General features: G+C 67.9%; 2 protein-coding genes across 9 annotated transcripts; both read left to right on the top strand.

Annotated features, from left to right (window-relative positions):
* The first annotated feature begins 930 nt into the window (after nucleotides 1-930).
* On the top strand, nucleotides 931-8581 carry CARD9 (caspase recruitment domain family member 9). 8 transcript variants are annotated; one of them, XR_009694620.1, is made up of 13 exons: nucleotides 931-1083; nucleotides 2343-2528; nucleotides 2744-2881; nucleotides 3446-3750; nucleotides 3941-4120; nucleotides 4204-4347; nucleotides 4489-4614; nucleotides 5361-5552; nucleotides 5947-5988; nucleotides 6229-6312; nucleotides 7635-7711; nucleotides 8146-8228; nucleotides 8315-8370. XR_009694620.1 is itself a non-coding variant. In XM_061154290.1 (13 exons), exons 2-13 carry the CDS (start codon nucleotides 2345-2347, stop codon nucleotides 8412-8414), a joined length of 1713 nt encoding a protein of 570 aa, XP_061010273.1. In that variant the 5' UTR covers nucleotides 931-1083; nucleotides 2343-2344; the 3' UTR covers nucleotides 8415-8581. The 8 variants fall into 8 exon arrangements, 6 of the variants coding, with proteins under 6 accessions (XP_061010273.1, XP_061010272.1, XP_061010274.1 ...); XM_061154290.1 differs by having other exon boundaries at nucleotides 4489-4672; nucleotides 8315-8581; XM_061154289.1 differs by having other exon boundaries at nucleotides 4489-4672; nucleotides 6264-6312; nucleotides 8315-8581.
* Nucleotides 8582-8752: 171 nt separating this feature from the next.
* DNLZ (DNL-type zinc finger) lies at nucleotides 8753-10468 on the top strand. Its single transcript, XM_061154295.1, has 3 exons — nucleotides 8753-8994; nucleotides 9311-9450; nucleotides 10213-10468. Exons 1-3 carry the CDS (start codon nucleotides 8794-8796, stop codon nucleotides 10379-10381), a joined length of 510 nt encoding a protein of 169 aa, XP_061010278.1. The 5' UTR covers nucleotides 8753-8793; the 3' UTR covers nucleotides 10382-10468.
* The last annotated feature ends 3619 nt before the right edge of the window (nucleotides 10469-14087 follow it).

Genomic DNA, 14087 nt, shown 5'->3' on the forward strand with positions numbered 1-14087 from the left:
GGGAGGTTCCCACGCAGAGAAGTGGGGCACGCGCTCCCCAGACAGCAGTCCCCGGGGTCGCTTGTCTCCCCTTCCTCCACACCCAGACCCCACGGGTCGCACGGCCACGGGCTGATTTGCCCACCCGTGTGCGCGTGTTGGTGCCCAGTCCGCAATTCACCAATTCCACTTTTCCTTGTGACTTTCTCTGACTTTGGGGGTTAGGACGTTTGTTATTTGATTCCCAGATTAATTTTCAAGCACACCGTGAGGAAGACCCCTCCGCAGCCTCATTGCACAAAGTGGGAACACTAGCTCACGGAGGGCCCAGGCCCAGCGCTCTGCCTGCCCCCCAGGGGTGCAGGGCTGGGGCCGCAGCTCACACCTCTCCCACAGCAGGAGGACCCCGCCCCCAAGGGGAACCCACCAGGACTTCCCCAGATTAGACTGCTGGGCCAGTGGGCAGAGGAAGACCCGGAGGCTGAGGCTCAGGACCCCCAGGAAGGGAGCGCAGGAAGCCAGCAGCCGCGGTCAGACTGCTGCCCACCGGCTGCAGCCCCTTCCCAGAGCTGCCGCTCAGCCCGGCAGCGGGCAGCTCTCAGTTCAGCCCGTAGGGCCGGCTCCACGTCCCAGGGCCTGGCTGTTGCCGCTCCCCGCATCGTGGTGAAGGGCTGCTCCCGGGAGTGGACAAGGCTGCCCGTGGGCTGGTGGTGATGCGGGGCGAGTGGGGTGGCCCCAGCCCCGTGCCTTCCACAGATGCCAGGCTGCAGTCCTCACGGGAACACAGTGGACCCGATGGTGGCTTGGCCTCATCCAGCGCCAGGGGAGAACCTTGGCTCACCCTCCCATCTGGGGCCCCCAGCAGCTTCCACTTCCCTGTCCCCGCCTCCCGGGGCCACCCTGCTCGGGGCGAATCAGGAGGCCGCGGGGGGCGGGGGGGGGGGGGGACGGTCCCTCCTGCCTCTGGGGTGAGCCAGGCCCGTCAGGAAGTGCACCCTGGGCTCTCCCCCCAGCTCCACCCGCCTCCGTCCTGGCAGCTGGCACCTCCTACCCGGCACTGAATCGGGTGGACGGGCGTGCAGGTGCCCCCCAGGAGGACCCGAGGTAGGCTGACCCAATGCCCTTTGTTCAGGTGGCGCCCCAGCTTGGGCCTGGGGCAGGGAACAGGGTGTGGGGCAGATACCCAGCAGGGCACCAGGGGGTCTTGGCTCTGGCCTGTCCCCCCTCCACGGCCACCCTGTGCCCACCTGTCGCTTCAACAGAGGGAGCCGCAGGGCGTCGGCAGGCGTGGGATGCGCAGACTTCAGGGTGGGCAGGCAGGGGCCAGGCCCGGTTCTCCAGAGACCCCGACCTGTGGGTGCTTTCATTCAGCGCCTCGTCTGCCATTGGGCAGGCGGCGCAGCCCGAACCTGCTGCCACCCACGTCCCTAGGAGCATGGCCCAGCCCCTGCGAGCTAGAGGCTCGTCCTTCCCTCACTGCCACGGATTGGAGGCTCAGCGGGAGGTGGCGGGGTCAGGGTCTCCATCCCCACCGCTGGGAGGAGGCAACTCGCGGCTGCCCCCGGTTCAGCCCGGCCCTGGAGAGAGGGGCTCCTGGACGCGGAGCAGGAGGGAGCAGCGGTGGGCCGTTCCGGCAGAGGGGGATCTCCTGTTGGAGAGCTGGCCTGGCAGTCCCCAAGAACAAAGCCTCGCCCGGGAGGCAGAGAGGAGCCCAGATGGCTGGTGCCTGGGGTCCAGGAGCCCGTCCCTCCCAGGACGCCGGGGCCTGCGCCCTCCAGCGGGCTGTCCACAGTCGCCCTTCCCGGAGGGCACCGCGTTGCCGAGCCTGACCCGGGGCGGGAACGGCCCAGCAGCTGCTGGGCGACTTGCATCACCGGCCTCCGGAAGAAGGGAGGCCGGGAGGACTGGATGTGAGGGCTGCTGCCCTGCAGGGAAGGAGGAAGTCCCGCAGCGCAGCCTGGCGCCCGGGCGCCCGGGCGCTGGCCCCGTCCCTCATGTGCCAGGGAGGCCGTGCGAGTGGGAGGCAGCCCCCTGCCAGCCCCCGCAGCACTTGCAGTGTTGGGGGGGGTCAGGCAGGGCCAGGGGAGGGCTGTGGGGCTGCGGACTGTGTCCTAGATGCCCCCCTGGCCCTGGAGCATCCCCACACCGTCCCAACGCTCACCAGGGTCCCTTGGGAGAGAGAGCCTAGGGCACCTGGAGGGTCAGGAGCAGGCCCCAGGGGGGCGGAGGGAGACGCTGGGTGAGCTGATGGCGGCAGGCTAGCTTCTCCCTTCCTCGCACCCCTGGGCTGGGCTCTCGCGGCCAAGACGGCCAGCCTGGGCCCCGACAGGGCCCGCGGCTCAGCAGAGGCCGCCTCCTCCCAGCCATGTCCGACTACGAGAACGAGGACGCGTGCTGGAGCGCCCTGGAGGGCTTCCGGGTGAAGCTCATCTCCATCATCGACCCCGCCCGCATCACGCCCTACCTGCGCCAGTGCAAGGTAATGAACCCCGACGACGAGGAGCAGGTGCTCAGCGACCCCAACCTGGTCACCCGCAAGCGGAAAGTGGGTGAGTGCTGCGGGCGGCCGCGCTCTGACCCCACCCTGGCCCCCCGGAGGTCTAGCAGGCACCCCCACCCCCGCCCCGCCTCTGCCTGCGGCTGCTCCCACTCCCCGCGTGGCGGATGCCCCGGGAGCGCCCCGAGGTGGGGCCACGCTGGCCCCCACTGCAGCCTCGCGGGCTACGTGCCTTCTGCGCCCACGAGCGTCCTCTCTGGGTCACAGGAGTGCTCCTGGACATCCTGCAGCGGACGGGCCACAAGGGCTATGTGGCCTTCCTCGAGAGCCTGGAGCTCTACTACCCGCAGCTCTACAGGAAGGTCACGGGCAAGGAGCCCACCCGTGTCTTCTCCATGATCATCGGTGAGTGCTGGGCGCAGGCCTGGGGGCAAGAGGGGCAGGGGAGCCTGGCCCCGTGATGGGTAAACCTCGGCTGAAAGGAAAGGAGTGAGCCTCGTGTGGGAAGCTGCCAGCTTCCGGCCCTGTGTGGGCGTCCCTCCCATCCCGCCATCCTGAGCTCGTGGGGGGGCAGAGGCTGCAGGAAAGGGAGCCCGAGCCCCAGGGTGGGGCCTGTGGGAGGGGGGAGGCACAGGCTGATGCTTGGCCCAGAGCCCCTTCTGCCCAGAAGGCCCTCTGACCTTGCTGAAGCCCTGCCCAAGAAGCCAGTGGGGTGGCCCCGAGTCACGTCCTCCCACCTCTCAACAAAGACGACAGAATTAGACAAAGAGGGATGGACGCCCGGACCCCAGGCCATCCTGCCCTAGTGGGGTCAGGGCGGGGTGTGGGAACAGGGCCCGGAGGCGAGTCCGCCTCAGTTCATCCCCGAGGCAGGGAGCTGACCCCTCAGCCGCGCCGCCCCAGAGCCGCGCGGTCCTGGAGCGGGGTCCCCGGGAGGGGTGCACCATCCGACCCCCGCCCACTCCACAGACGCTTCAGGAGAATCGGGCCTGACGCAGCTGCTGATGAGTGAGGTGATGAAGCTGCAGAAGAAGGTGCAGGAGCTGACGGCACTGCTGGGCTCCAGAGACGACCTCGCCGAGGAGCTGCGCGTGAAGGACAGCCTGCTGCGCAAGCTCCAGGAGCGCGTGCAGCGGCTCAAGGAGGCCTGCGAGGCGGGCAGCCGTGAGCTCCAGCGCTGCAAGGACGAGAACTACGACCTGGCCCTGCGCCTGGCCCGCCAGAGCGAGGAGCGCGACGCGGCCCTCACGGGGCACCGCGGGCTGCTGCTGGAGGTGCCTGGGGCGGGGGCCCGGTAGGGGGCTGGGGGGGACAGTGGGGGGACAGTGGGGGCGGGGGATAGTGGGGGGCTGGGGGACAGTGGGGGTGAGGGGACAGTGGGGGTCTGGGGGACAGTGGGGGGCGGGGACAGTGGGGGGCAGGGCCCCCTGGCTGACACTGACGGCACGCCCCAACTCCCCCCAGATCGACCAGCTGAAGCACAGCCTCATGAAGGCAGAGGACGACTGCAGGGTGGAGCGCAAGCACACGCTGAAGCTCAGGCACGCCATGGAGCTGCGGCCCAGCCAGGAGCTGCTCTGGGAGCTGCAGCAGGAGAAGGCGCTGCTGCAGGCGCGCGTGCAGGGCCTGGAGGCCTCGGTGCAGGTGGGGCCCCGGGGCCGGCGGCGGCAGGTGGGCTCCAGGGAGCCGGGCCCGTCCCCCCCAACCCTCTCCCTTGGAACCCGCAGGAGGGGAAGCCGGACCAGGGCCACCCCTACGTCCAGGTGCCGGAGGGGGACTGGCAGAGGGCGCAGCGGGACCTCCAGCAACAGGCCGCCACCATCTTCTCCCTGCGCAAGGACCTGCGCCAGGCCGAGGCCCTGCGCACCCGGGTAGGCGGCGGGGGGGCCCAGCCCTGGGCCTGCCGCCCCCCGGGGCACTGTTGGTGGGGTGGGGCTAGCCATGGCCTGGAGCTGACCTCCAGCCCGCCCGGCAGGGCCGCGGGCGGTGGGGCTAGCTGGTGTCTTCTACAGAGCGCAGAGGAGAAGGAGATGTTCGAGCTGCAGTGCCTGGCCCTGCGGAGGGACTCCAAGATGTACAAGGACCGCATCGAGGCCATCCTGCGGCAGATGGAGGAGGTCGCCATTGAAAGGGACCAGGTGGGGACGCGCTGGCCTGCCTGGACGCACCAGCCTCTCTGGGGAGGCAGTCGTCAAGGTAGCCTTCGACGAGCTCTGACAGAAGTGGTTCCCGCTCATTCAGAGCTGTGAGCGGTGACAAGGGGGTGTGGCTTAGCTTCCGGGATCGTTGCTGGAGACAGAGGCCTGCTTCCTCCAAGTCTGCCCGCACCTGCGGCCTCCCCTGGCTGGTCACTTCGGGCCGGCCGCCTAGGCTGACCTCAGAGTCCCCACCGAGGGGAGCGGGCATGAGAAAGCGCAGGGTGTGTGCTCTGAACATCACACAGCCATCTCCCGTCGTGTTCTCGGTATCAAGCGCACCTGTGAAGCAGGAAGCAAGCTGTGTGCATGTGAACGCAGCCAAAGCTGCCTGGGAGCAGGGTGGGCAGGGGCAGTTTGGAGGTGGGGGGGTCACCTCCTTTATGTTTTCTGAACGGTCCACACTTCCCATCATGAGCCTGGGTCACATTTACAAACGCCCCAAACACGAGAGCCATCCTAAGGGAAGGGGTCGGCGCTGGCCCCTCCGCAGCCTTGTTGCTGGAAGTTCTCCCGGGAGCATTGCTAGAAATCAAAGTGTGCTGAGAAGTGAGAGATTGGGAGGGGAAATGAAAGCCGGGTGGGATCTGGGGGGTGGGTGTGTGTGTCCTGGGGCACGGGTCCAGGCCACGCGCCCAAGGAGGCTCAGCACGGGTCCCCCCACCTGCCCTGCCCCCTCTGCCCCGCAGGCCACCCTGATGCGGGAGGAGCTGCATGCACAGCACGCGCGCAGTCTGCAGGACAAGGACACGCTGCGGAAGCAGGTCCGCGAGCTGAGCGAGAAGGTGGACGAGCTCCAGCTGCAGCTGTTCCAGCGCGAGGGCCAGCTGCTGGCCATGGAGGGCAAGCTCCGGCGGCGGCAGCTGGACGTGCTCATCCTGGTGGGCCTCCCCCGGGGCCCCCGCGGGCTCGGCCCTGGGTCAGAGCCAGGGCTCCACCACGGTGGGGCTGGGGTGGGGGGTGCGGCCACGTGGGAGCAGGTGTGTCCTCAGAGGCCGCAGAGCCCCAGGGAGGAGCCGCCAGAGGTCCCTGGACCTTGCTGAGCCCCTCCTCCCTCCGGAAGGTTGGCTCCTCGCCGAGCCCCCCTGGAGGGTTGCTGCAGGGCTGGCACAGCTCAGGGCCGGGCACGGTGAGCAGGGAGGGTGGCGCGTTCCGGCCAGGCCCAGGCGGGAGGGGCTTCCTTGGTGGGGGGGCCGGCCCAGGACCTCACCCCATGCCCAGGAGTGGCTCGGTTCCCTCACAGCCTGCTGACGGACCCCTATTCTGTGACCGCAGAGCTCCGACCTGGAAGACAGCTCACCCAGGAATTCCCAGGAGGTGAGTATGACTCTGCAGGTCGGGCCCGCGCTGGCTTCACCGGATGCTCCGGGCCATGGCCTCTGCCAGACCACAGTCTCGTACACAAAGCTCTGGGAGCTTAGCTGTGCGCTGCCTGCCCTCTGCCCCATGCCCACCTGAGCAGCATAGCTCCCTCCCTGAGAGGCCGGCACCGGGGGGTGGTGCTGGGGACAGCAGCCCAGGGCGGGCAGCGTGGAGGGTCAGGTTCGCTCTCGGCAGGGCAGCGGTCTGATCGCCCCATGTCTCTTGGGAAGTTCTCGCCCCCCCAGGACCTGGAGGAGGATACCCAGCTCTCAGACAAAGGTGAGGAGGCCCTCGGCCTGTGCCAGAGGAATCTGGCCAAGGCCTCCTCGTGGTGGCAATTTGGCGCCTGTCTTGGCCTTTGGCACACACAATGCATTATGCTGGTGCCAGGGGACGTGCACCCAGCCTTGGCCCCCGACCTTCACGCCTCCCTTCACAGATGGGCACACGGGGGCCAAGGGATGAGTGACCCCCAGAAAGCGGACGGGAGCCCTATCTGAGCCTGGGGCCCAGGCTCACAGGCCAGCTTCCCACCTGGAGGACACGCCTGGCCAGCAGAGCCCACTCGGCCCGGGAATGCTGAGGGGAGGGGCGCCCGCCCACCCCCGCCTCCCGGGCAGGGAGCAGGGCGGTGGCGGCTGCTGCCCAGGTGCAGCCTTGCAAAGAAGTGGGAACAGACCGGGAAGGGGGTACAGCTCCGCAGGTGCAGCCTTGCAAAGAAGTGGGAACAGACCGGGAAGGGGGTACAGCTCCGGATGACCACACTGGGGGCTTCAGGCGGCGGAGGCGGGATCACTCTGCCCGCCTGGAACCAGGGCGTGGGGTGGCCCCGGGGGGATGATGAGGGGCTGGCTCTGAAGTTGGGTGTCAGATGGGAATTTGGGAGGGTGGGGGCGGGGTGGGGGGAGGGGCGCTACCGCAGAGGTAGCGTGTGAAGCCAGACAGACTTCCTCAGTGTCAGCCCCCAGCTGCTGGGGGGTGGCGCCGAAAGAGGAAGAGGAGGCAGCAAATGGAGAAGTGAGGACTTGGTCCCCCCGCTGCTGCCCAAAGACGCGAGCTTGAAGCCACCGAGCCCCCACGTGGGGACAGGCAGGAAGGACCCACAGGCTGCTGGCCAGCCAGCCTGGGAGCCCCAACCCCCGGCTGGCAGGGCCCCTGGTGGGAGGTGGGGCAGGCTCCAGGGCCAGAGGCCGAGGAGGAGGGAAAGGTGTGAGCTTCAGGGAAAGACCTGGGCCTGGGCCGCTCCCACCACCACGTCCCTGAGACCTGGGATCCATACCCCCCCAGCCCCCCCAACACTGTGGACAGTTCTGGAGAGTCAGCCCATCAGAGCACTTCTTCTGAGGGTCCTAAGCCGAGGGCCCTTCCAGATGTGGAGGGAGCCCCAGTACCCCAGCCCCTGCTCCCAGGGCGCCTGAGCCGTCTACTCGGGGGGGTGAGAAATGAAGGTTGAGTCCCCGTGTCTACACAACGGGCACCCTGGCAGGTCCAGGTGAAGACCCAGGAGGTGGCAGAGGGCTGGCCCAGGCTGAGGAGGTAAGAGATACCAGCCAGCGTGACCCTGGCAGCTGGGCAGGACGGACAGGCTCTCTCCCTTCCAGGCAGCCTGGTCATCGGGGAGAGCCCGGAGCAGCCGTCTGTGGCCCAGCAGGAGGAGCAGCTATCACTGACCCCGGAGGTGAGGCCCCTGGGGAGGTTCTCAGCCTGGACACCTGAGAGTGATTCCTCCACCTGGACACCCGGGGACTGATCACAGACTCTGTGCATGGGCTCCTGGGGGTGCGTGTTTGGAAAGTGAAGTGAAGCTGAGGCTCCTCCATTTGTGGACAAAGCAGGGCAGAGAGCAGTCCAGTCTTCTGGACCGGGCTCAGCGTTGAGTGAGTGGAACTCGGCCTCCCTGTCCACTGCACTGAGCCTGACAACAAAAGGGGTCACCCCAGACACGGTAGTGGAAGGAACCCTGGCTTGGAGCCGTGGGTCCCTGGACCAGTCGTGTCATCTGAAAAGCGGGAGAGCGCACCCCGCTGACCTGGGCCCCATTGCGCAGCCCCAGGGCCGGGAGTGGGGCCCCTGGGGGCGCAGGCCGGAGTCCGAGCCGAGCCTCTCTTCCAGGACGCAGGACTGAACGGCCGGGAGCCCCCAGAGAAGGAGAAGGGCCGGCGGCGCCTCAAGGAGAGCTTCGAGAACTACCGCAGGTGGGCACGCGCGGGCGGTGGGTGGGGCTGCGGGCGGGGGCCTTGTGCGAGCCCGCGCCCGCCTGCGCTCTCTGGGTCTCCCGCAGGAAGCGGGCCCTCCGGAAGATGCAGCACGGCGCGCGGCAGGGGGAGGCGGATGGAGAGAACACCACGGGCAGCGACAACACAGACACCGAGGGCGCCTAGCCAGCCCACCCGTCCGGCCCTCCCCGTCGCGGGAGGGGGGCGCGGCCCGCCGGGGCCGCCTCTTCGTCGGCGAGCACGGGCGGGTTCTGTCTCTGTGTGACGCGCACGCGTGCCGCGACCTTAAAGCGCAACCTTATCAATAAACTACCGCGGTCGCGGTCCAGACATCGCCGCCTCCAGTGGTCTGGTCCGGCGCGCCCCTTCCGACCTCGCGCCGGCCAGCACGCGCAGCGGGTAGCCATGGGGCAGCGGAGCGCACCGCCGGCCGCCGGGGGGCAGCAGAGCACTGCCCGCCCACCGGCGCCGGAAGCCGGGGAGGGTCACTTCCGCCGCTGCCCGCTTCCAAAATGGCAACCGGGCGGGGCGGCCGGCGGGCGGCATGCTGCGGGCGGCGCTGAGCCGCGTGCCGATACTGTTGAGCCGCGCGCGGCCCCGCGGGCCCGGCCCGAGGTGGCTGTGGGGGCCAGGGGTCCGCCTGCAGGCCGCGGGGACAAGGCGGGCCTGGGGGTGGGGCTGGCGGCGCTTGAGCTCTGAGCCGGGACCCGGGCCGGCGCACTACCAGCTAGTCTACACCTGCAAGGTGGGCCCGTGGCGGGGGCGCTGCCGGGGGGGGAGGTGCGCGGGCCTGCATCTGGCGCGTGACGGTGCTGCGGGACTGCGAGGGAGGGTGGAGCCATGCACGGGGGGCGGGGCCTCCCTAAAGCGGTGGGGCTGTCATTCGGGGGCGGACCCATCTGGGAGAGGGCGGGGACGCGCGAAGGGGTGGGGCTATCAGTGGGGGCGGATCCTCCCGGAGGTGGAGCCAGGATGGGGCGGGGCCTTTCAGGAGGGGTGGGGCTAAGCCTTCCGGGAGGGGCGGGGCCGCGTGGAGGGCTTCACTTCGGAGTTTCCCCCAGGTCTGTGGCACCAGGTCCTCGAAGCGCATCTCCAAGCTCGCCTATCACCAGGGTGTGGCCATTGTGACCTGCCCCGGCTGCCAGAACCACCACATCATCGCCGACAACCTGGGCTGGTTCTCGGACTTGGATGGGAAGAGGTGAGGCCTGCCTGGGCAGGGCTGAGGACAGAGGCCTGTATCCCATGGCTAGCCTGGTCTGTCCTGAGTCTGCGGCCCCACCCACCCTCCCAGGGGCACTGTCCTTTTTAATGAGGATTACAGAGCCTATCTCTATAACCCAGCTTCCTTGTGAAGGTAAGCATCCTTGAACTTGAAATTCAATGAACCGTGATAACTTTTTGGTGGAAGTCTGCTCCAAGTATGAGATCTTCTGCCCTAGGCCGTCCCCCTTTGGCCCTGCTTCACTGCCTGATCTCTGCTGTCAGTACTGGCCTCAGGGGCAGCCCCGCCCCCCCCCCCCCCCCCCCCCCGCCCCCAACAGGAGGGATCAGACTAGGTTGACTCTTAAAAGAAACAGCTTACCTTTTGCTTTTTGGTTCCTTCCTTCACCCTACAAGGCGCTCCTTCCTAAGTACCTGCTGTGGGGCGGGGGTCCTAGCATGCACCTTTCTGTCCTCTCTGAGGCTGGCTGGCTGCACCAGATTGGGGAGGGTGTGAGCTAGTGTGGTCTGGGGCTCTGGTCCTGCAGCGTCAGCCTTGCCCCCTTGTGGAGAGCAGTGAGGGGCAGTGTTCAGTGAGGGGCGGCGCGCAGTGAGGGATGGTGTTCAGGAGCCTCTTGACTGGGTGGCCCTGATGCCACACCAGTGCAGGACCCACACACTCCAGCTTGGCCTGGGGTGCCCTTGAGGGCCCGAGATGCAAAACAGCCCAGAAACGTCTCAGTACCTCCCTCTTTCTCAGGAATATTGAAGAAATTCTGGCGGCCAGAGGGGAGAAGGTACGCCGAGTGGCTGGCGAGGGGGCCCTGGAGCTCCTTCTGGAGGCTGTAGTGCCCCCCAAAGCCACCACTGCTGCGGAAGGGGCTGAGGATCAGGATCCCACCCGGCCCGGCAAGACAGAGGCCAGCTGACCCGTCTTCTGCTTTGGAGAAGGGTGCTCCAGTCCTGGGCCACTCTGGACTTCTGTTTTCTATCAATAAACAGACTTCACCACAGACGCTGGGACCTGGGGCTCTCCTGTCGTCCCTGCCTCTGGAGTCAGAGTGAGTCACAAGCACACCCTCCGAGCTGTGGGCTGGGGCCTTCTGCGGCTGGAGGCTGCGTCTGAGTTGGGAGGGGCTGGCTGTTACAGTCTGAGCCCTCCCACTTCCCCCCAGGCTGCAGCTGTGTGGTCTTGGGCAGGTCGCTCTGCCTCTCTGAGCCTCTGTCTTCCTATCTTCTGATGAAGATGCTCACGGTGCCCCCTTGTCAGGAGTTACAGACGGAAAGACGGGACTGAGGCACAGGTCGCTCAGCCTTGCCCCAGATGTCGGGACTCGATCTCGATGGCCAGTTAGCCACTGTTCTTCCTGCAGGCGGGAGCACCACCGTGGTCCTGTCTCTGGCCGTGCACAAGGAGGCCCCACAGGCCCTTCTGTGCCACCTGGACGCACCAGGGAGCCGGCGCCAGCCTCAGCCTTGACCCTTGGCCACCAGCCAAGCAAAGTCAGCCAACCAGGCTGCTCACCGTGGCCACAGACGAGCCGGGCAGCCACAGTGGCGAGAGGTGTGGGGGCTGGGGCTGCCCTGTGCGTGTCCCCCCGCCCCCAGGCTGCGCGATTTGTCTCCCAGCCTAGCTTGACTGCCTTCTCAGGATGTTCCTGTGTTTATGAAAGCGTGTTTATTTCCAGAAGTGTTCTGGGCTGTGTGACCTTCAGCATTAATCACCAGCCACAGTCTTGCCGGATCCCCGCAGGATCCGAGCTCCTGACAGCCGCCCCCGTGGGCACGGGCCTGGGCATTGTTCTCTGGGAGCTGGCAGCCCGTGCTCTGCCTTGATTACCCCCCCCCCGCCGCCCCCCGTCCTTCCCGTGGTGAACAACCCCCTATTATCCTGCCCAGAACCTCCTGTGACATTTGCAGAGTCGGCCCTGGAGGCTGAGCCAGCCCCCGGGCCTGCTTCTCCACAAAGTCCCCAAGGGACCTGCTGGCCTTGGAGCAGGAGCGTGGGGGCAGGGCCCCCCCGCGGAGGGTTGGGGGCTGATCTGGGGAGGCCCAGGGAGCTGACTGGACAGTGAGAGCGCAGAGCAGACCCCAGGAGTGCCCCCAGCCCAGACCTTCCTTCCCTGGGCAGTTTGGACGTGTTTGCTCGCCCCGTCCTTTCCTGTCTGCTTTCCAACACTGAGCTCGTCGCTCTGAGCCTGGAGGGCTGGTCAGGTCCTGGGGATGGTAGAACGCGTGCACCCAGGGCAGGCTCCAGACAACTCGCCCCCGCGCCCAGAGCCACTGAAAGCTTCCGCACCGGCGGGGCAGGCATGTTGGTCCTGCCTCACTGTGCTTCTCCCTGGAAACCTCAGAAAAGGCCCCTGCCCTCTTCCTCCCCCTGCCTCCTGACTGACCCCGGCACACCCCAGGGTGGCCTGTGAGCAGCAGCGGCTCTGAGCGGCCTTGTCCCCTGGCCTCACTATGGCGGGATCAGGACTGCATGGCCGTGGTCTGGCGACCGCCACCCTGCTGTCCCTTCACAAGGCGCCTGGCTCTCCTCTCTCCCTCACCCCAGGCTGGGACCCTCTCCAAAGCCTCAGTTAGGTCTCCCGCCTTGCAGGCCTATTCTTTACCAGCTGAGCCAGCAGGGAAGCGCCAAAGCGTCACACTAGGGAGTCGAGTGTCTGGGCCAACCTCCGGTGGTCCTGTAACCCTCCAGGTGTGGTCTGGACGCAGAAAGCCTCTGAGGACAGCTGGCTTGGGAATGCTGGCTTCCAGGCTGTCAGACAATCTTCTTCATGCAGGACTGCCCAGAGCCTTTAGCGTCCCGACCTGGCTGGGAGCCGCTGAGACGCGGAGCCCCTGTGTTCCTGCCGGCGGAGCGCCAGGCTTCCTGGGCGCTGAGAACTCTCTGGGCGTGGGGGAAGGCTCACGTTTCCCCGTGGGGGCCTCCCCCTCCCCCTCCCTGCCTTTTCTCCATCGTAGCCTTCCGACCTCACCCTGCAGCCCCTGCCCACACTTGCCCCTCCTCCGGCCCGGCTCCCTAGCCGTCCCCAGCCTCCCCACCTCTCTGGGTGCCCCCCTCATTGACCAGCCTCCTGTGGTCAGCGTGGGGCTGTGGGGAGCAGCAGGTCACTGGACTGCGGGGAGGGGACTCATGCCTGCTCCCCCGTCCCCAGGCCAGTTCCTCAGAGGCACCCTCCCAGGCCGCTTCGCCGGGCGGTCGGGGGTGCGACGTCGGGTCTGCCGACTCCCTTGCTCCGAGGTGGCCGTCGGGTGCTGGGCAGGTGGGCCACAGCGGGCTGCTGGAGCCTGGCTGGGAGCGGCCAGCCCCTGCCTGGGAGCCGTCAGGATGGAGCTACAGCACCCGGCAGGCTGGCTGGTGCCCCCAAGACTCGGCTGGGCCCCGTGCTGCTGGCGTCCGTGGCTGGGGTGCTCTGGTGAGTGGGCGGTCTGACCGGGCCCACCTGCCCGTCTGCCCACCATGCGGGGGGGTACTGGGCTGGCTGTGCCAGGCTGGCCCCACCTGGTGGCCTGGGGCCCCGATCTGGGGCGGGGCTTCCTGCTGGCCGGTAGCCAGTGCCTCCCCTCCCTCAGAGCCCCCGTGCTCTGCGCCCCTGGCCCTGCACCCAGCTGCACCCTGACGCTGCGGCTCCACACACGGAGTGGGTGACGGGCAGGCCTGCTGCTGTGGCCGTGCCCGTGGGGAGAGGGCTCCTCCCTCCGCAAGGCTGGAGTGCAGGCCCATGCTGTCCCAGCTCCCGCCTCCTGCGGTCTTGGCACCCATGGCTTAGGGTGCAGCCCGCTGTTCCAGGGCCCTCTGGTGCCTCTGAGTGCTGGGCTCCGGCACCCGGGGGTCTGATGAGCCCCTCTCCCGCGAGGCCTCCTGCATGCGGCCTGGGACCCCTCGGGCTCCCCCACCCCCAGGGGAATCCTGTCACTGGAGTGCTGTCAGGAGCACCAGGGCGGGGGCGGGGGAACCCTGCGTTCCAGGGGGGGTCTGCCTTTCCCAGCGGGCACCTCCCTAGCAGAAGTCTCCTGATGCTCCCTGGCCTCCTGCTTGGCCCGCACTGGGTGGGCCCTCAGCCTTGGCCTAATAGACCCCTGCCCTGGCTCTGGGAACGCTTTCTCCCTCTGAACGCCAGAGGAGCCCACACTGTTACTTCCCGGGCGTGGTCCCTGAGTGGACCGACGTGGGGTTTTCAGCCAGTGGAGTGGGCTCCAGTCAGCCTGGCCTGAGGCCTGGGTGCTGAGGGCTGCAGAACACCACGTCTGTGGCCAAGACTTGGGGCCCAGAGATGCAGGCAGGAAGCCAGCGTGCCCCCGTTTCCATCTGCCCTTGGTCAGCACCCCATCCTGCAGGCGGGGAGGGGGTGGGGCTCCCCGCAGGGCGCTGGCTCAAGGCCGGGGTGCAGCCTACACCCTGACCGCCTGCCGTCCTGTCCCCAGGGCCTCTTCCCTTGCCCCGGTGGCACAGAAGGCCCAGGGCTTCACCGCGTGAACCCGCCGGACCGTCCCGGTGGAACTGGCCTCCTGGAATGAAGCCTTCTGGGCGGGGCCGGGGCTGGCTCAGCCCAGGAGAGGCCAGAGACACCTGGGCTCCAACCCCAGGTCCTCGCCAGCCATGTGTCCCTGGGGCTGCCGCTTCACCCC

This window comes from Dama dama, chromosome 11, assembly GCF_033118175.1.
Source record: "Dama dama isolate Ldn47 chromosome 11, ASM3311817v1, whole genome shotgun sequence".
NCBI classification, from domain to species: Eukaryota; Metazoa; Chordata; class Mammalia; order Artiodactyla; family Cervidae; genus Dama; species Dama dama.

Bases quoted from the DNA above. Each gene is read 5' to 3' on its own strand.
- CARD9 (XM_061154289.1), top strand. From the start codon at position 2,345: ATGTCCGACTACGAGAACGAGGACGCGTGCTGGAGCGCCCTGGAGGGC. The intron at 2,882-3,445 runs GTGAGTGCTGGG...CCCACTCCACAG, and splicing joins TGTCTTCTCCATGATCATCG to ACGCTTCAGGAGAATCGGGC. The intron at 7,712-8,145 runs GTGAGGCCCCTG...CCTCTCTTCCAG, and splicing joins AGCTATCACTGACCCCGGAG to GACGCAGGACTGAACGGCCG.
- DNLZ (XM_061154295.1), top strand. From the start codon at position 8,794: ATGCTGCGGGCGGCGCTGAGCCGCGTGCCGATACTGTTGAGCCGCGCG. The intron at 8,995-9,310 runs GTGGGCCCGTGG...AGTTTCCCCCAG, and splicing joins AGCTAGTCTACACCTGCAAG to GTCTGTGGCACCAGGTCCTC. The intron at 9,451-10,212 runs GTGAGGCCTGCC...CCTCTTTCTCAG, and splicing joins TCGGACTTGGATGGGAAGAG to GAATATTGAAGAAATTCTGG.